At 34.5% G+C, this 21,230-nt stretch overlaps 3 protein-coding genes across 5 annotated transcripts; 1 reads left to right on the top strand and 2 right to left on the bottom strand.

The window, feature by feature from the left end:
* The first annotated feature begins 1,114 nt into the window (after positions 1–1,114).
* On the top strand, positions 1,115–4,618 carry LOC125827701 (putative HVA22-like protein g). Of its 2 annotated transcripts, none has more exons than XM_049507028.1 (7): positions 1,115–1,344; positions 1,924–1,964; positions 2,073–2,171; positions 2,257–2,313; positions 2,435–2,498; positions 2,605–2,811; positions 3,804–4,618. In XM_049507028.1, the coding sequence occupies exons 2-7, from the start codon at positions 1,933–1,935 to the stop codon at positions 4,257–4,259; spliced, it is 915 nt and encodes a 304-aa protein (XP_049362985.1). In that variant the 5' UTR covers positions 1,115–1,344; positions 1,924–1,932; the 3' UTR covers positions 4,260–4,618. The 2 variants fall into 2 exon arrangements, with proteins under 2 accessions (XP_049362985.1, XP_049362984.1); XM_049507027.1 differs by having other exon boundaries at positions 1,130–1,321.
* Positions 4,619–5,954: 1,336 nt separating this feature from the next.
* LOC125827683 (transcription factor E2FC) lies at positions 5,955–12,704 on the bottom strand. Its single transcript, XM_049507002.1, has 13 exons — positions 12,485–12,704; positions 8,951–9,122; positions 8,802–8,855; positions 8,617–8,702; positions 8,353–8,441; positions 8,226–8,280; positions 7,586–7,638; positions 7,454–7,504; positions 7,321–7,369; positions 7,178–7,243; positions 7,027–7,100; positions 6,657–6,831; positions 5,955–6,363 (listed from the first exon to the last, which is right to left on the bottom strand). The coding sequence occupies exons 1-13, from the start codon at positions 12,692–12,694 to the stop codon at positions 6,295–6,297; spliced, it is 1,203 nt and encodes a 400-aa protein (XP_049362959.1). The 5' UTR covers positions 12,695–12,704; the 3' UTR covers positions 5,955–6,294.
* A 1,532-nt stretch (positions 12,705–14,236) lies between these two features.
* Positions 14,237–21,230, bottom strand: LOC125827676 (uncharacterized). Of its 2 annotated transcripts, none has more exons than XM_049506994.1 (13): positions 20,961–21,230; positions 20,681–20,808; positions 18,633–18,741; positions 18,110–18,191; positions 17,969–18,039; positions 17,272–17,313; positions 16,858–16,982; positions 16,446–16,539; positions 16,248–16,314; positions 15,944–16,131; positions 15,754–15,859; positions 15,101–15,187; positions 14,237–14,711 (listed from the first exon to the last, which is right to left on the bottom strand). In XM_049506994.1, the coding sequence occupies exons 1-13, from the start codon at positions 21,092–21,094 to the stop codon at positions 14,604–14,606; spliced, it is 1,341 nt and encodes a 446-aa protein (XP_049362951.1). In that variant the 5' UTR covers positions 21,095–21,230; the 3' UTR covers positions 14,237–14,603. The 2 variants fall into 2 exon arrangements, with proteins under 2 accessions (XP_049362951.1, XP_049362950.1); XM_049506993.1 differs by having other exon boundaries at positions 14,384–14,711; positions 16,446–16,542.

Genomic DNA, 21,230 nt, shown 5'->3' with positions numbered 1-21,230 from the left:
CAAAATCAATGATTTTATTTATCTCACGTTTATTGAAAATCATCTATTTATTTTTATATACATGATAAAATTTATGTATACATTACTCTCTTATATCCAACGTACAAAATTACATTCAAAAGTAAAAAAAAAAAAAAAAAAAAAAAAAAAAAGAAAAAGGCGTTGCATGAGGAATTAAGCATATGTATGTCCGTTATTATTAAAGAGTGTAATTGAAGTATCATTTCCCATCAATTTAAGAATATTCTTTATTTCTTTTTCTTTTTTGTGCTATACATTTCTCTTTTGATAGGGTTAAATAATATACTTGGCACTTTGTATACTTATCCATTAGGTCTTAGTTTTTTCATTATACTTTGCACATTATCCACTTATCCCTATTCCATTTCTCCAATCCATCTTGGGTCCCATATACTAGCAAATATAAGAAATTTAATTTCCTAATAATTGTGAGCTAAAAATAAACAAAATCCTATAAAATATTGTAGTATGTCCTTTTGTGAAATATTCACAAATACTTAAGTTTCAATATTTTAACTTTAAAGAAAATATTAAAATATAAATTTGACGATATATTATTTCACCATTTTTCAAATAAGATTTATATTCAAACATAACTTTAATTTTCAGTTTGACTAACTCATCATTTTGTAAAAACGGAAAAACAATCTTTTGATATTTGGACGAATATATATAATTTTTGCAAAAAGAAAATTTCTTAATAATTAATTGTAAGCTAAAAAGAAACAAAACTCATAAATATTATTGTCCGTCCTTCCTAAAATATTTATAAATTATAATTTTAGTATTTGAACTTCAAGAGAAATATTGAGTAACAAATTTAACGGTATACATCACTTAGAATTTTATATTTTTCACTTATAAATTTGTGAATATCACGCAGTTTAATTTTTCAAGTGAAACTCATATCCAAATACAAATTCCATTTCTATCTTGATTAACCTCTCATTTTATAAAAACTAAGAAAAAAAAACTTATTTTTGTAAGATTTTTTATTTTTTTTTGCAAATAAAAAAATTAGGAACTAAAAAAAAATCCATTTTAAATGCCCACCCGTATAATTTAAACTCAATAAAATGGTTTGAGAAAATCCAAACGACACAATCTACCACCCCCGTATCTCTCTCGCACACACCTCTCTTCCGCCGACATCGCAACGGTTCGCCGGAGTACTGCGGCGGTGCCACCAATATCTGAAAAATTAACTCCGTTTACTTGCCTGCTTTGCCTTAAGTAACGGCCAATTCACCGGATTTTCTAGTCAGTTTACCGGTGTTTGCTTTGGATTGATCAGCAAAAGGTACTGATCGGTTTGTTACAGAGGTTTTTGCTCTTCTTCTGTTTGTAATTTACTATTTAACTTAATTTATTTTTAATTTTATCATTTTTGGGATCTCATAATTTGTCTTTTATGTTTTTAGATACTTCTGAAGATATACTGTTTGTTTGACATTGTTTTAGTTTCAACTCTTTGGGGATTTTTTTCAGTCTTGCTATAAACAATGAGTGATAAAGCAGATGGGAAGAAAAAAATGAAATTGTTTTAGTGTTTTGCTGCGTTTTCAAGTCATTTGCAATTTTGATATTCATTTTCATACAACAAAATTGAGCTGAGTTTCTATCGGAAACAGCTTCTCTACCCCCAAAAGGGGGGGTAAGGTTTGTGTACATCCTACTTTCGACAGACTCCACTTGTGGAATTACACTGTGTATGTTGTTGTTGTATCAGCTCAATTTTTAAGTTAAATGGGTTGCTATATGAAGTCATCTATATCCATTCGGTTTCATTTGTACTCAGTTTCGTTTCGATCATTCTAAGATTAGTTCCCCTGATGCATTATCTCCTGAATTGTGTTGATAGTAGAGCTTGTTTTAACTAGTGCTATCTTTTTTCTGTGTCAGGAATTCAAGATGATTGGATCTTTTATCACCAGAGTGCTTGTGTAAATTTCGGATTTGGATTACCCTTATAAAGCTTTTATAGACTAGTAGTCGTGGATTTTCTATTTCTTGAGGTTCTAAAGCTTTGATCTTTGGTGTTCCTCATGCAGGATGGTTTTTGGTTATGCTTATCCAGCTTATGAATGCTTCAAAACTGTGGAAATGAACAAACCTGATATTCAGCAACTCCGCTTTTGGTGCCAATATTGGTATCTTGTTACATTTGCTTTTTAGACCTCAATGTATCTTGTTGTGGATCTCGATTCTAACTTTCTTGTTCCTCCAATTTTTCAGGATCTTAGTTGCTATGTTGACAATTTGTGAGAGGTTCGGTGATGCTTTTATTTCATGGTAATCACAATGAACTTGTTTGTTCAGATCGTATTTTTGATACTCCAGCTTGTTATATTTTGAAATATTCATGTTGGTGTTAACATTCTCTTATTTTATGTGATACTTTGTTCTTTTCAAGGGTTCCAATGTACAGTGAAGCTAAGCTGGCATTCGTCATTTACTTGTGGTGCCCCAAAACTAAGGTATTCATATATATCGCTCTATTGAAAAACAAATATTCTGTCTTTGGTCGGTTTCAGTTTCATAGTAATCTAATTAGTTCTTCATCTTATCATAAAATTACTGCAGGGAACTACATATGTGTATGATGCCTTTTTTAAACCCGTGATTTTAAGGCATGAACCTGAGATTGATAAAAATTTGTTGGAGTTGAGGACCAGAGCAGGAGATATGTTCTTTTTATACTGGCAGAAAGCTGCTAGCTATGGTCAGACGAGGGTTTTCGACATTTTGCAGTACATTGCTTCGCAGTCAAATCCACCTCCCCCCACTCAGGTTTTCATTAAGATGTGTTTCAGAGTTTATATGCAAGCCCAATCATTTTCAGCATTTCAAACATGCTCTTTACTAAATGATAGTCTTAGCTGTTTGACATTTGAAGATCTTATTCATTTTAGAGTTTGCATGCTTATGAATCCATACAGCTGTGTTGCGATGCAACTCCACAAAGTCCTTCTCTAACTGTCCGTGCTGATTTGAAGGTTAAGGAGTGATTGTTCATCAGACTCTTAATATATAACACATGCTTGTGAATACTAGATAGGTTGAATCTTTTTAGACTTAGCAGTAGGGAGGTTGGGGGTTCAGTGTAGGTGATAGCCAGATTACAGATAATGAACTGTTGCATTTTCTGATGCTTTGCTGTGTGGATTTGTTTGTGTTTGTCATTCTAATTTGGATTCGCTAATTAATTTTCCAGCCAGGGAAGTTAATTTTAGCTGTACGTTGGAATATATAGGGGTTAGAATCTAAGGGGAAATTTTGTTGCTGGTGACCTGTGTACTTTTCATGCGGTCTCTTGTTGACTGCATGACTTCCCCACCTAGACCTCTTGTTGACTGCATGACTTCCCCACCTAGAGTTGATAAGTACAAAATTGCATACAAATGTTTTATGTGGCTTCAGTGTTTTTTGGCTAAAAGCCAAACCACCATTCATGCTTTTCTTTTCCCCTCGTAATAATAGACAAGAATAATCCTCATTTCTTTTTTACTTGATCAAAAAGAGAAAATATTAATGACGATAATAATAGACAAGAACTATAACCTAACCTAGTACATGAGTTTTCTGTGTTTAACATGACATTTTCAGTAATGTAGCCCCTATTGTAAATATTTTACAGCACTTGTTGCTTAGATTAATACAATACTTCTAAAAAAAGAGTCTTCGATGTTCAATTGGTAGTCTATTGATTAGCTGTAAAATTGTGAGAGCTGAATTTGATCCCAGTTTTAAATATCAATTTGAGCTGTCTTTCAAAATTGCAGCCACAAAGGCAAAGCAGTAGAGGTCGTCAACCCACAGCATCACTAAATCGCAGATCATCTGCTTCAGCAACACAAGTACAGGCTGAAGAACAAGCACCCCGTGCTTCTTTTGAATCTTCAAGCGAGGATGAAGCAGATTCAGCAGAAGAGGCAGGATCCTCCAAAGGTCCTCCACCGGCTTCCACTGCAGCTGCAAATGCACAAAAAACAACTCCCTCCAAATCACTGGCTTCAACTGTAGCTGCTTCTCTGAACACACAAAAAGCATCTCCATCCAGAGCCCTTGCTGAAATCACGAAACCTTCCACGTCTGTTGAAACTCGAGTGGTGCAGATTGATTCTGTGCCTTCCTCGGCCACTGAAAGTGTTAACCCTCCTACTGAGACAGCCTTGGATGAAGCAGTCCGAGTAACACGCGCCAGATCAAGAATGACAAGGTCCTCAAACAACCCTTGATTTGTGTCATCAAGTACTTAACACCATACATCTGGCATAACTTAGTTCATTCATTACTGTTGTCCGTGATTTTTTAGCATGGCTTGAAAAGTATAAGGGTAGAGTGTGTAGGATTGCCAGATGCAATTACAATTCATTATTAAACATCCAAATTAAAGTACTTACGTTTGTGCTCAACGATTGGAGAGTAGTTCATTATTCCTTGTGTTAAGGTGGGAAAATGATCATGAATCTATTAAGTTAAGAGTTATCTTAGAGGATCACTGTACATACATATAAACATCTGGTTCTTGAGATGGCTTTGTTGATGTACTGTATGGTAATTGGAATGGGACTGGGCTTCTATAATTGTATCTCTTTACCTTAACTCTTCTCCTCTGTTTGTTGGATTGATTTTTTCACTGCTTTTCTTATTTCAATTGGTGTGTCAGCTCTGAGATTGCTATTACTTTAAGAGTAAATGCTGTCATAATACCTGAGTTGATGGTTGATTGGCTACTCATTCTCCCTGGTAGATTGTTGCTTGTAAGGGTGGACGTTCGGATTTGGTATGAAAATTTCAATTTGAATTTTTGATTCTAGTCTAGGATTGAAGAAATTGCAATCCAAATTAACTCGAATAAGATTTTTAAATTCGATTTTGGGTTAATTGGTTTGGATATTTCAAATTTGGGAAAAGGGTCTGAAAAATACTCCAACTTTGGCCGAAATTGTTGTTATCCCCGAACTATTTAATAGTGTATTTTAAATGTATATATGTGTTCACGTGGATACATTACTATTTATAATTATGCATTATTTTTTATGTCCACGCGGGCATATATATATATCGTTAAAATACACTATTAAATAGTACAGGGGGTGAAAGGTCCTTTCCAAAGTTTGGTATCGTAACAACAATTTCGGTCAAAGTTCAGATATATTTCAGACTCTTTTCCCTTTAGGTTTTGACTTTTGAGCCTTTTAAGTCAGGTCACAACATTTAATTATCTCAATATGATAGTTAGGCCACAACAATTAATTACCTCAATATGATAGTTTGGTCCTTAAAATGAATAACTTTCAACCGTTAACAAGGATTGAGATCATTCTATCGCCCATATTGTGTAATTTCGTATTAAACTTAATACACCATCATAAGGTATTAATCTATTGGACTTTTGGAAATTTTACTTATTGGCATTGGACGACATGATATGGATAGAACTGAATCTGAAATCCAATCCCATCCAAAATCCATATAATTTTCAAAATAAAATCTAAAGTTCAATCCATAATCCAAAACGACCCCTAATGTTTCATAGGGTACTAATCTATTGGACTTTTGGAAATTTGACTTATTGGCATTAGACACATGTGATATGGGTAGAACTGAAACCGAAATCCATTCCAAAATACATATATCTCAAAATTAAAATACAAAGTCCAGTCCATAATCCAAAAGGTTTGTATTTCAATTTGGCCCAAACTCTGTCCACTTCTACTCGCTTCTGCACTATAATTTTGCCTCAAATCGCCTTTAAAATCCCAAGGCCAATAGGCAAAAAATATTTGGAAGGGCAAGTCAAAGAAAAAAAGCGTTGACATAACACCTTACATTCTAATCTCGTTAACTGAAAACGGAACAAATGTAAACATACTATAAGCCATTCACAGTAACTATATAAAGGCTAGATATTTAAGATTCACAAAATTGTCTAAATATCACCGTTCACTTCAATATTACCCAGAATCATTCAATGTTTAGCATATGCTGCTGGCAAGCAACAATACCATAACAGCCAACAAAACTTGTCCAATGAAGTCATATCTAAGGCTAGTCCCAATTCCCAACATTGGTTAATCTTAAGACTGATATTCCTGTGAACCGCATAACTGTAAGGTAAAACCAGTTATTTCTTACTATAATCTGGCTAGAGATATGTAAAGCTTTTTAGCTTCAAAAGATATTTACAGGTTTATAAGAAGCCTTATTTGTGTATATCTTCTGGTATCCATATATGGAGTTTGTAACCAGGCCACTCCATTTTTAAGATTATTCAATGCCCCACAGAGCAGTAGCGCTGACTTCCTCCTCCGAGCGCAACCAGTAATCATCATCTATCTGCAGTTTAGGGGAAGAACATGTTGTGGATTATAATCAGTGTTTTAATATGAATTCAGTACTATAGAAAAACTATTGTTACAAGAAGTGACTGCTTATTATTTGGATTACTTTGCCTGTTAATATTCAAAAAGAGATTGCCCTTTGCTTCGAATTACTTTGTCACTTCAAAACAACAAGGCAGATGGTGTTTAACCACACATTGATTCACATACATTTCAACTTATGCAATACAGGAAGAAGCTACCAATAAATCAGAAGGGGAATAGAGGGGTTCAGTTATATATACTTACACTGTTATGAGAAGGTACTATTTTATGAACACCCGAGAGCTTTGAGGCTGTTGAATCTAAAGAGCAAGGATGTACTGGGGATGGGCAAGCATCATCCATCTTTTTTGCAGCAGACACTGCATCCAAGGGCTTCTCATGTTTGACGGTTATGTCCTCATGCTGCCTACCCTGTTTGCTGCATTTGTTGATAATTATGTCAGTTAATTGGGCCTTGAAGTTTCGTTCTTTCTTTTTTTTGCTTGTACAGTAAAAAAAAATCGCTTTCATTTTAACGGAAGACTACTACGCAAAGAGAAGTAATGAACCAGCCAAGCCATACATACATCCGGTGGTTACAAAAGCAGAGAAGCTAGTCATGTAGTGGAGATACCTCAAGAGAAACAAATCTATCGGCCCTGTTGTGCTTCTAAGTATAAGCTTATACTGCCTCTCCAAATCAATATCCTATTAACAAAAATAAGGGATCAGAGTCTAGCATATTGTCTGTAATTCTCATATTGCCAAAGACCATGGTTACTCACCTCACATGGATCAGGAACTTCAATAGAACTAGCATATGGAGCTTTTATAGCAATGAGAGTTTTATCCTGTGATATACGCCACAAACATTATAGAGAACTGAAACAGCATCACGAATAACATATGTAAGATGGGTGTTACATACCCTGAAATGAGGCAAGCTTCTGATAGCTTCCTCAGTCAGAAAGAGGCTCCTGAAGAGTCGAACCAGATGATTTTAAGAAACTGATCACATTTTCAGAATAGAAAGAATTGCATCGGGAGAAAAAAAGGCATACTTCTGACAATTCACATCAGATTCCAGGGTCCTTATTTGCTCTAGTTTTTCCCTGTATTGAAAATCGTTTCACATTTATAAAGTAAGAAAACTCAGAAACATGTCCCTCATTGATGACAAGTTGTTATCAAACCTTATGCAGCAATCAAGTCGGCGATCCTCTGCACTTAGATATCCAATTTCTCCCTGTCATTTAATTGGAAAGCAAGGTTCAGTTAAAGAATCAGAATGAACGAATATACAAAACACCCTCCCTCCTTACCACATTCAAAAATTATTACTAGTAGTTAGGTGCAAGCAAATATTTCTACTTCAGTAGTGTCTTTTAAGAGATTCATTGAGGCATACTGTTACCTTGTTTGCTACATAGCTCTAACTCAAGCTTCATAAAATTTCATGCTTTTGTTTATACAACAGCTATAAAATGAAGCAATTAGGGGTGGCAAAAATTTGTTAAGAAAATATGAAATGTATAACAAAAAAAATACAAAATTTATATTTAAAAAAGAAAACTAACTATTTTTTTAACAAAAATAATTTAGAACTTTGAATTAAACTACTCAAATATTTGTATTAACAAATATAGTTTTTGAACAATATTCAATGCAATGTATTGCAAACATAGGACTAACGACTTATTAGCTTGAATTAATTCTTACTACTGTGTGAAATTAAAGCATATATGTCTTTTAACAATACTACACAGAAAATTAGAAAACCTTGATTTTAGCCACTATTTTACTAAGACATTCTTAGAAGAAATTTATAATCACCTTCAATGTAGATACTTGATTATCCAACCCTTGAGATTTTGTTGACCGGAACCCTCTGTTAAAGATAAATTTGGATCATTAACATGAAAGATTTTAAAAAACAGAACCAAACCCACAAGTGTATTACTTCCAACGTATTCGACTCTTTGTAGTTTTCTCAATTAATCCAATTCCCTCAAGTACATTTGTGATGTCGTAAATTCTCCTCTTTGCCACCTGGGAAACGATAATTTAAATAAATTTAGCATCACATATGAAGCGAAAGAAGCTAAATAAAATAAAGAACACATAGTATCTTTTACTAATTTTATAGATTCATATTCATGAAACCTTAATAATAAGGTATAACTTCTAAATACTCTACATCCTACAATACAAGGGAAAAGTTTACCTCCAAAACCTCTGCAGAATGGTTCAAATCAAGTGTTCCATCATCAGCCTCTTGAAGCAAACCAATAAATTTCTTTGTCAACAAGCCTGCCACAAAAAATGACATATTTATTAATCAATATCTCAAACATCAGCAAGAGCACAATCATCTGGTCCAGTAAATTACATTTACACGAAACAACGTACCTAAAGAGTTATCATATCGATAAGTGACACCTAAATTCAGGTTATCATGTAGATCTGTTTTAACAGAAAACGAAAGAAATTGAATTATTAATAAATTTGAACTCCAAATCAATATATATATATAGTAATATGCCAACTCAATTTAGTACCTGCATTTATTCCTTTGGTAGCTTCTGTGGTATCTCTAGAAGACTTCCTTTTACTGGGTTGTTTAGTATGTGCACTACGTGCTTGTTCAAGTGGAGAATAGTTGGATGCAGGACTTCTCTGACTAACTCCATATCCACAAGTGTATTCCTCAGACTTTTCAATTTCATTTTTCTGCTTCAAGACATGAGAAATAATCCATTAGTATAAACATGTATAGGTCATTGTATGATCCCCTAGGAGATAACATTTATGAGCAGAATGTGTATAATCACCAGAAAAGTTCTAAAAAAATTTCATTCTACAAAATTAAACGACAATAACTTAGTATGAATGGTGAATTCAACCATTCAAATACACACAATTAATGGAATACTTTATAAGATTGATGTACTAAATTACACAAAAAAGGTAGTATCTCTATCGTTAGCAAGAGATTAGAAGAAACTTCCCCAATTTCGCCTAAAGATCGATAAAGTTCAGAAGGGATTAAAAACCTAGCAGCCGTTGGTTGAGGCAATTAAGTGCAAGCATTGGAAGATAAAGTATCTATTAAAAAAGATAGGAAAAAGCCTTTTTCTCATATATCTAAGCTTTGATTGACAGAGTCACTTTGTATCTGTGTAAATCAAGATAACAATTACACAAATTAACTAAGGTATGCCAAACAGTAAAAAATAATACGGAAATCACGTATTTTACAATAGGAGAAAAAGCAATGAAAACATAATACTACTTACCGTAACAAAAACGAATGTGGAAGAGGCAATTAAGTGTAAGCATAGGAAGATAAGTAAAGGAAGAAAGGAGAAGCCTTCTTCTCATCTTTCTAAGCTTGGATTGAAGATTTGCTCTGAATTTATGTTGATTGAGATAATGGTTGAAGAGAAATGTACCACGTCAGTGAGGGATGAGATTCCTGGACTCTAAGGCTTGGACAATCTTCCATTCTTTGAGATTACTCATCGGAGCAAAATGAAATGTAGAATAGCAATTGAGTCCAAGCATCGGGAGATAAGTTAAAAAAAGGGAGAAAGTATTTTTCTCATACATCAAAACTTGGATTGACAGAGTTACCCGGTATACGTGTTGAGCTAGCTTTTACAAAAATCCCGTAATTTGAAAATGGGATAAAAGGGATGAAAACACAATACTACTCACCAGAGCAAAAAGGAATGTAGAATAGGCAAGTAAGTGTAAGCATTGGGAGATAAAATAGAAATAAAAGGAGACAATTTTTTTCTTATACATCTAAACTTGGATTGACAGAGTTACGTGTTGATTGAGATAACACATACATAACAAATTAACTGAGGTATGCACAACAATACTAAATAGTATGGAAATCACCTAATTTAGTAATAGGAGAAAGCGATGAAAACACAATACCATTAACCGGAGAAAAAGGAATGTAGAAGAGGCAATTAGTGTAAGCATTGGGAATTTGGGATATAAGTTATAAAAAGAAAAGGAGAAAGCTTCAGTGTACCACATCGGTGAAGGATGAGATCCCTGAACTCCTTATAAGGCTTGGGGAGTCCTCCTCCCTTTGAGCTAGCGTTTACGGAAATCACGTAATTTAAAAACATGATAAAAGGCAATGAAAACACAATACTACTTACCGGAGCAAAAACGAATGTAGAAAAGGCAATTAAGTGTAAGCATAGGGAGATAAGGAAAAAAAAGGAAGAAGAAGCCTTCTTCTCAGCTTTCTCATCGAGATAACAGATACACAAGAAATTAACTGAGATGTGCACAACAACACAAAATAGTATGGAAATCACATAATAGGAGGAAGCGATGAAAACACAATACATTTAACTGGAGAAAAAGGAATGTATATGAGGCAATTAAATGCAAGCATTGGGAGATACAGTTTAAAAAAAAAAAAAAAAAGCATCAATGTACCACATCGGGGAGGGATGAGATTCCTGAACTCCTTTTAAGGATTGGGGAATCCTCCTCCTTTGCGCTAACTTTTACGGAAATCATTTCATTTAAAATAGGAGAAAAGAAAAGCTAAAAAAAAAAGAAGAAGGAGAAAGCCTCGGTGTACCACATCGGTAAAGGATGACATTCCTGAACTCCTTATAAGGGTTGGGGAATCCTCCTCCCTTTGCGCTAACTTTTATGGAAATCATTTCATTTAAAATAGGAGAAAAGAAAAGCTAAAAAAGCAAAGAAGAAGAAGAAAGCCTCGGTGTACCACATCGGTACAGGATGAGATTCCTGAACTCCTTATAAGGCTTGTGGAATCTGCGTCCCTTTGAGAAAAGGAAGGTAGAATCGGTAAAGCATTGGAAGATAAAGTTTAAGAAAAGAGGAGAAAGCCTCAGTGTACCACATCAATGATGAAGGATGAGATTCCTGAACTCCTTATAAGGCTTGTGGAATCCTCATCTCTTTGAGAAAAGAAAGGTAGAATAGGCAATTAAATTCAAGCATTGGGAGATAAAGTTTAAGAAAAAAGGAGAAAGCCTCAGTGTACCACATCGATGAAGGATGAGGTTCTTGAACTCCTTATAAGGCTTGGGCCTCTCTTTGAGCTAACTTTTACGGAAATCACTTAATTTAAAAACAGGAGAAAAGGTGAAAGGAAGGTAGAATAGGCAATTAAGTGCAAGCATTGGAAGAGATAAAGTTTAACTTGGATTGATAGAGTTACTATGTATCTATGCTGATCGAGATGAAGGATGAGGTTCTTGAACTCCTTATAAGGCTTGGGCCTCCTCTCTTTGAGCTAACTTTTACGGAAATCACTTAATTTAAAAATAGGAGAAAAGGCGAAAGGAAGGTAGAATAGACAATTAAATGCAAGCATTGCGAGAGATAAAGTTTAACTTGGATTGACAAAGTTACTATGTATCTATATTGATCGAGATCACAGATACACAACAAAGAATGTACAAGAGTCAATTAAGTGCAAGCATTGGGAGAAAAAGTTTTTTAAAAAAAGGAGAAAGCCTTTTTCTCATTATGTATAAGATTGGATTCACATAGCTACTCCGTATCTATGCTGATCGAGATAACAGATACGCAAAAATCAACTGATATGTGCACAACGGTACGGAAATCAGCTAAAAGCTTTTTCCTCATATATCTAAACTTGGATTGACAGAGTTAATCCGTATCTGTGTTAATCAAGATTCAAGATAACGGATACACAACAAATTAACTGATATGTGCACAACGGTACAGAAATCAGGTAAAAGCTTTTTTCTCATATATATAAACTTGGATTGACAGAGTTAATCCATATCTGCGTTGATCAATACTACTCATCGGAGCAAAAAGGAATGTAGAACAGCAAGCATTGGTAGATAAAGTAAGAAAATTAAAGCAGAAAAGCCGTTTACTTATATATCTAAACTTAGATTGTCCGAAATACTCTGTATCTGCATTGATCGATCGAGATAAAACGATTCTCAATTAAAAAAAAAAAAAAAAACTTAGATGCGCACAACAGTACAAAACCGTACGGAAATCACGTAATTTTAAAACAGTAGCAAAAGCGATGAATCCACAATTCAACTCACCGGAGCAAAACCGAATGTAGCAGATGCACGAGGATTTCCGGGGACAACAGATAGAGATTCCGAGCAAAGATTGGAGAGGAAACGGGGATGGCTCCGGTAAGGTGAACTGGCTGTTACAGCAATGGCGGAAGGAGAAGGCGATGATCTTAGATGAAGTGGTGTTGCTAGTGATAAGTTGAGATCAACGTTTTCACCGGCGGTAGCAGACATAATTGAGCAGGCAAAATTATCAATGGCGGAAAATAAAATAAAAGAGGGCTTCAAAACAGCGGGAATGAATAGGTGGTAAACTGTGAGGAGGCGCTGAGTTTCGATTCGAATAAACGAGGGCCCGCTTCCGCGCCTACCTTTTATCAATATTTTCGGAAATTTATGTGAGCCCAGGCTACTAAATGGGCCCATATCTCTCTGTAAACCTGATTCTAATTGGGTGAAGATAACAATAATAAACAAAGCTAGATCTCAGGGATCTTTGCATTTTTAGCTTACTCTATATTTTCTCCTGTCTTGTTAATTTTACTTGTAATGATTATAGGTTAAAGTTACTTTGACATTTTAGAAATCAAGATAGAATTTTACTTATTAGGTTTATTTTTAGTTGTTACGTTTCATGTTATAAGAGTTAATTTGATGAAGCAGAATTGAATTAGATTAGATCAATATTTAGATGTTTGAAAATTATAAGAAAAATACTATAAGTTGCAATATTTTTTTCTATCCTAATATGATGCATGATCAAAAATCATGTAGTTTGACTCTTGAAAAATGAAACGTGAAAAAAAAGTGGAAGAAGAAAGTAATTGATTTCTACACTTTTATTCTTGTGATAATTAATGTGGTGAAAGGAGAGTATTAAATTGAGATCCAATAATAAATTTATTGATTTAGTGAAATTTATCTGTTTAGTTAGTGATTTTTTAAGAGAAGTGCGAGAAGTAAAACATAATAAGTAAAATGAATCGAAGGGAGTATATGAAAAGGGTAGAATGTAATAAGTGTAATCAATGTTAATTGTATGATAATTAGTGATTATACGGGGTAAAACTTATTTAAAAAAATAAAAAAAATATTGTTATATTTTTGGGTAGTAATCTTTATTCAACTTCTTTGAGGTGTAATAATTTATAAATTTTCATATTCAATTAAACTATACCATTTAAATTGAAACGAAAGCGTACTAAACCTGTCCACTCCTCCAAGGGTGTGACATGAGTCATGACAAGTGTGTTGATAAACCGACACTCCATGGATTTTTTGAATTTCAAAAGCTTGCGTCTTAAAATCTAGGCGGCACTCCGCACAATCTGCTCATCATGTTTAACTTACTACTCCAAATTATTTTGGCTAGCGGGATAAAGATAATAATTTCAGAATATTTTATAGAATTACTATATTTTATATTTGATCATTAGTATTATTTAGTTTTGGAATAAATTTATTCCATCTTTTATGTAAAAATGATAGGATAAGTTCTCTCATATAAAAGGTGGATAAATAATTTCATAGAATATCTCAAATCATGAAATATCCTTATCTATCCTATCCTACGGAGCCCCAATCAAACAATTCATCCTAATAAGAGATCGTGTAAAGATTATTTACATTTTTATTAGTATTAGGTTTCTTACGCTATAAGATTTTGAATTCAAGGCCTGAATATGAAAAACTCCTTAGTAGGTAGCAGCAGCCCCTAATAGAGGTGATTAAAAAAAAACATAAATAATAATGATTCATATAACTAGCCTCGATTTGTTTGGAGTTTGAAGAATAATTGTTAATGTTGTCTTACATTTTTTATATTTCTTCAACAAAACACACTTCAATTGCTTACTCCAAGAAAGGCAACAATATAATTCGACGATTTACCACTTAATCTTCAAATACTATATCATATAAAGTAAGAGGAAAAAGACTCTTTAGTCTATTGATTTTACAGAATTGCTCATACAAGCATACATCAATCAATGAATAAAAGTACAACATGAGTTACCTTGATTCAGCCCCAGACAAGAGACAAGATAATCCTACATCTATTCTAACAGACAATATTCTCGAAAGAGGAAAATGGTATCGTCAACACGACATGTACAAGCAGAGTGAGATGCCAAAAAAAGTTATCCTAGTTGGAGCTGGTAACGGAGTTGCTGCTAGATATTTTCGTGCCACTTAGTATATAACCACCAAATGCGCTCATCTGCATATGTGGATGGGTTCTTGATGGGAGTACCTGCATATTTTCAAGTAATTCAGGCACAATTAACAAGCTAGCAAACATAGGTAGATCTAGAGCTGGTTCAGTAGGTTCAACTGAACACATTGTTTTTGGTTCGATCCATAAGTACACATGCAAAACATGCAAGTTTTTGTGTGTGTATTAGACTCAGTTTAAACCTATTGACTTTAGATCCTAAATTCTGATCGCAAGTATAGAAAAAGAAGTTGTAAGTAAAAAAAAAGTGTATGCATGTCAAACAACTTCAAGTGGAGCTATTATTAAATTTCGATAATCTGCTCGACAGAATCTGCCTGGAGAATGCAAATAAATATGAAGTTAAGTAATCGTGCAAGTGTGCAGATTCCCTTTTTCGGGGTGGTTTGGGTTTAGTTAAAACAAACCTGATATTCACGTAGCCAAGGTTCAGAAATTTGTAATCCAATCGCCATTTTCTCAATCTGCAGGTTGTGCATACACGTAGCTAGAGGCTGCAATGAAAACAAAGGATCAGTTTTATCTTATTTTTCCAACAGAAAGGGAAGGTGATGTAAGTCTGTAACAAGGAGTGAGCTCCAATTAGTGATTCAACAGAAGACACAACAGCCGCCCACCTACCCATCCACACCAGCTAATGGGAGAAAGCAGAGTCTTTTAACAAATTTAGCCAAAATATAAGCAGTGTCGGGATCCTATTGCAGGATCTCCTCTCGAATACCTTGTATCGCTCAAATGGAACATGAGAATGATACTTCTAAAAATCTGTTTTAGTTCTTTGACTTATTTACTCAGCTTTGGACAATAAAGAGCAGAAAAAAGGATGTTGATTTGCTACCACATGATCACTACAGGATAACTAAATCCAACAACGTAAGGTTTTACTAAAAAAAAATGTTTATCTAAATTTCATTCGTAGAAAATTCTTTTCGACATATAAAGAACACAGAAGTTGGGCTATTGCATAATTGAATTGAATAAGAAAGGGCTTGTGTATGTGAACAATGAATGAGCAGCCTGGCAGGCTAAGAACATTAGATTGGCAAGTGAAGAACAATACCTGAGCATACTGGTGATAAACAGCAAAAGGAGCGGAAAATGATACAAGAGGAAGCACTTCTTTAATAATGCCCCATGGGTCCAGTTCCGGAGCAGCAATTATTAGGCTGAAATATTAAATTGGAAATGAGATAGAAGGCAGCAATATTTTGTGTCAAAAGAAAAGAATAAAACCCAGATTATATTCAAACCTGGAAAAACCATTTTCTTTCCACAACTTGATGGCCTCGAGAGGTGCTTTCTGACCTGGTTTTATGGATTTAACAGGCTTGATTATTGGAGAAGGAACTCTCTCAGGTGTTATATCCATGCCACCATCTACAGCTGACATACCAACTTCTTCTAGACCGCTAGAATGAGTGACAGGTAAGGTTTTTTCCTGCAGGAACATGTTTTATTTAGAGAGAAGTTTAAAAGTCATCCACGGGCACACTTACAGAAGACACAATTTACACCAAAAAAGGATCATTTTTTTATATTACAACTTGATTTTACCTGACCCTCAGACACTAAAGCTCCAGTTTGAAATGAATTCAGGTCGGTCAGTGATGCATGCACAGTTCTAGACCCGTGGACAAACAGCAAAGATCATAGTTAGTACCAATGTAGTAAAACATATCCACTGAAATATACAATTTTTTTCATTGTGTACTAAATGGGTTATTTTTCTATTTCATTGGAAAAGAAGTGCACCTTTTACAGATTTCATCACTTAAATTAAACATCCTTGTGATATCAACAGGATATGGTGACGATCCACGATAAGTATTGCACACATAACCAGTACCTGCTAATATCATTGTCATGAAAAAATTATAAGGTCATTAACTTCATTGCAATTAGCACTATTTGACAATACGATAAGTCTATAACATGTTCGACATGGTTTCACAACTATGAAGCATCAGCGCTGTGTACATCATGATAAATTGACAAACATATGATCAGTATCAGTAGCAATAATCCACAGGCATGATACAATTTCCAATTAGTATAGGCTGCAAATCTGCATGATCAAATTTTATGTGTATAAAGCAATGATCACAATTCACAAATAGCCCTTGATGTTCTTAATGTAACTACAGTGAAGAACAAATAAACATACCTCCTAGTCGTTCCGCAATAGCACCAGTAAGAATACCACCGAGCATGTCCACTACAAGTACATCTGCATTTGCAGTAACATTCCCCAAGCAGAGTAGTAGAGATAGTGCATCCACTCGCATGAATCTGATGGAATCAAGAGAATATAAAATCAACCCCCTCGTGTGTCAAAAACCCAGAATCATGCAAAGCAAGATGAACAAGATATGAAACTTAGGGTTATTAGACTACAATGAGCATCTGAACCACAACGACAAATAGTATCTAGGAGAATATATCAGATTTCAAGATTTTCTGATTCTAAAATAAGTTATCAAAGTCTATCCTTCTTTCCCTCCCATCAAAAAGATAAATCACAACCAGAAATAACGGATGAAGATATTTGATCAAACACAAGAAAAGACCATATTATTACCCGATTTTTTCAGGATGTTTCTTGAAGTAGGCCTCACAAATGCTGAAAAATGCAAGATACATGTTAGAAATTAAAGAAAAGATCGAGGAAGACAACGACTAGGGGATTTGCAACTAGAAACCAAATGTAGTATTACGACTTTCTACAACTGACAGCACCACTAATAGCTTGGGGATTTCAAGTTCAGAAATTAAATGCAGAACAATCAATTATATGATTTAAAGAACAATAGTGCTTAGAAATTAATGCAAAACTACCACTATGCTTTACTTATCACCTGAATTAAAAAAAGAAAATCATAAAAAGTGAAACACAATCCACGAGCCCTAAAATGCTTTACTTATCAAAAAGCAATACGAGGACATACTCATCCACAGAAAAACTGAGTGTTCCACGTGAATGAAGTGGTATAATCTAGTTACAACAAATAGACAGTTACTGGATCATTGCTCAACTAAGAAATACTGCCTTCTTCCACCTGGGGAAGGCGGGCAACATTTTGCAGCATATGAAAGTAACTTGTTTAATTTTGATTACGTTACCATTCTTAGAGTTTTATTTACTAAGCTATAATAAAAGAAATGCAGTGAAAACATTATCCAATCTCGTTCCCCCTTCCCCTTCTCCAAAGATGAAGTAGTACATCTAAATAAAGATCTCCAGAATAACAAAAGGAAATTTAAAGACAGGAGTGTACCTTCGTGCAAAGGGACGCCTCAATAGTACTCGAGGTGCATATTTCTTCTGTTTCTTAACCCTATACTTTTCCTGCAAACAATGAGAGGTCAGCATATTTTCTCAAAGAAAAACTAATCAACACCAAAAATGCCAAGCTCACTTGTGAAAATAATGTCTTCTTCTCAAAAGTTGCACTGTTTGCAATGAGTGCTTCAACTATTTCATCCCCTTTTGCTCCCTGCCTGCAACATAGTCAGATTAATACTTCTCTTCAAAACTGCTAAATGAAAACCTAAGAATCTTGCCGCCTTTTCTTTTGCTTAAGAGAACTCTTTTGCAACCAAAATTTTGTTCAAACATATCAGAAGAAAATATAATATAGATCTAGAGAAATTCTGGATTCAGAAAACCTCCAATTTTTCTGTTAATATATCAATGAAATTGGCCAAAACAGAGTGAAACAGCGGCAGATGATGCATACCACCATTCCAAACTAGTTTGTAGTTCCCAAACCTAGAGGTCGTCTAATTAACTGAAAGTAGACATTATCAATATCCACTAAAATAGAATCTTGAAACTGCCCGTGAAAGATTCTTATGCAAGGTTTTCACACATCTCTTGAAACTGCCCACTAAAATAAATAAACAATACCACATAAAACCATGAACCTCTGACAAACTCACTTTCGCATCTCGTCAATATCTTCACTAGTGAGACTCTGAGCAGTATTATTATCAACAAGCGCACGGTTGTCTTTAGATCCATCCACATCTTTTTCTTCAAGGTCGTTACCTGATAATGAAAATGCACAAAAGTTACTATCAATTCCACATAATTTGTTAAAAAGAGACTAGAACAATAAGAGAAAGTAACACGAGATGTATAAGGGTAGATTGTCTACATCAAACTCCTAGGGGTGCAGCCCTTCCCCGAACCCAGCGTGACACTCGGGATGCTTTGTGCAACGGGATGCCCTTTGAACATGAGATGCATAAGCATATTTAGTTTGGTTTATCTTTGCATATTAGCTTGGTCAAAGAACTATATACTACCTCTACATCCTAGTCTTCTTGTCCCGCTTCAAATGGTTCTTTCTCCCAAAAGCTTGGAGAGAGTAAGCAAGAAATACACTGTAGTGAATAAACACAAGCTAAAAAGAAGACTAGTTCTGGTTTTACTAAAAATGTTTGAGTGCGTCATGGAAAGCAAGGGCTCATTCTTTGGCACTATTCAAAAACAAGATATTTGCAATGTGGCAGTAAGGTCCACAAATGTAACCCCTGAAAGTCATTTGCACAGGCAAAAATATCATCAACTGCAGTATAAGTCCTCCATGTAATCTTCCTTATTATAAAGTAAAAAGGTTATGTTAATCGTGCTTGCTCCTCCGAGTCTAAAAGAGTCTATGATGATGATTATCCATACAAACCAATGCATTTTTCTGAGAAAACCTTGCATTAGAATCTTTCAGATGATATTATAATTCTATAACATTAAACATAATAGGCTGATTATCCATATTATCTGTAATGCTATATAATTACATTACACATAAAATTGTCAGTCTGTCGCCATTTTTTTTCAAAATAGTGATTGGCTACTTCGAAGGGGAGTCTTGATGTAATTAGTAAACATGTGACCTCAAGGGTTCGAGATGTGAAAACAAACACTTGCAGAAATGTAGGATAAGGATGCGTACAATACACCGGGATCGGCACATAGCAAGAGCTTAGTGTATCAGGCTGCCTTTTTTAGTTTTTGACTACTTCAAAAACTAAATACTCCCAGTAAATGACTACCGCCCCAAGTTGAATAAGCAAGGTTCCCGCGGTTTGGTCTGTTAAAGAATTTCGAGGTATTCTTTATTTGAAAAGAGGGTATATGCTTTTATTTTGTACTCTTTGGTCATTATCCATATTCTCTTCTTTTTTTTTGGAATTATCTCTTAGACGTTTTTTTTTTTTTGGTATTAGTTGCAACTTAAAATTATTATGAGACATTTTTCATGTGATTAACAACCAAATATCTTATTATCTCTTATCTAAAATAATTTCAGGAGCATGTGTATGTATAAGTCATAGATTCGACTTGTGGAATCAGCTGGTGATGCAACTCTAATTGCAAGATGCTTTGGGCAATGATCTGCCTTTCTGCAACTTTGACTACTTTAATTTCTGCATTCTTTGAAAGGAATGGACAGTGGGAAACAAGACACAAGTATAAGGGGAGACATTGTGTGATTACTATGATCTTTTTGTCTGGTTGTGCTAGTCTCATTGAACCAATGACATGGAGAAGTGGCCCAAATTCCTAGAACTACTACTTTTTATGAGTTATAGTCCGCACTAAGCTCCCACTATGATCGGAGTTCTAAGAAGGACCAGACCAGAAGGGTCTATTGTATGCAGATGGATTTTATACTATGCAAGTGCAAATTAACAGCCAGATAAAAAAGGCTTAAAGTTCCCTTAGAAGTAGAGAACAGTACAGGAGAAAACATTGGCACCACAAAGTTTGACTCCAATTTATTGATACAGTCATTTCCAAAGAACAAAATAATGATTCACTACATATAGTATAAATTGTAGTCAGACACACATAAGAAACTTATATAAATACTTATATCTGAAAGCTTAGTTTCTCAGTGTTTGTGCGTAGCATGTGAGACCGATAATAGGTAACAGAGATAACAGCATTCAGAGCAGATGAAAAAGCTAAGTCAGAAGAATACCTTCTGCATTCTCAACAAAACGAGTCAAAAAGGTTCCTTCTTTTCCCGACTCCACTTGAAACAGAGACCCGAATGGACAACCTATAAGAGGCTGAAGAGAACACTTCTTATTCCCAATTTTCAATGTCCTGAATGCACAACACAACTTCTCCATCAGTTCAAAAATTCATAATCCAGTTAAAAAAACTGCATCTTTATGCACTAAAATCAATCAACTATATCTCAATTACAAAACTAAATGCAGCAGACAGAAGCAAAAAAATCGGAAGTAATTACTTACGAGGCAGCAGTAAGACGAGAAAAAACTAAACGGTCGCCATCATTGATGTCAAGCAATACATTGCAACCTTCATAAGTTAATCTACTATTATGATTTTGCTTCAAATCCTCATCAACTGCTTTTTCAATCGACATGTTGTTGTTTTTTGCTGCTAAAAAATCAATCTTTAAGCATTAGATGAAGCAGTAGAGAAGGAAGTTACACTATAAGCTTCAGTTCTCTGTTAGTTTAAACCCTAGAACCCTAAACGATGGGTAATTTACAAAACAG

This window comes from Solanum verrucosum, unplaced genomic scaffold (genome assembly GCF_900185275.1).
Source record: "Solanum verrucosum unplaced genomic scaffold, falcon-dt-bn FXZP01000064.1, whole genome shotgun sequence".
Lineage (NCBI taxonomy): Eukaryota > Viridiplantae > Streptophyta > Magnoliopsida > Solanales > Solanaceae > Solanum > Solanum verrucosum.
Note: the sequence above shows the minus strand (reverse complement) of the source record. Positions and strands in the feature narration are given on the sequence as shown.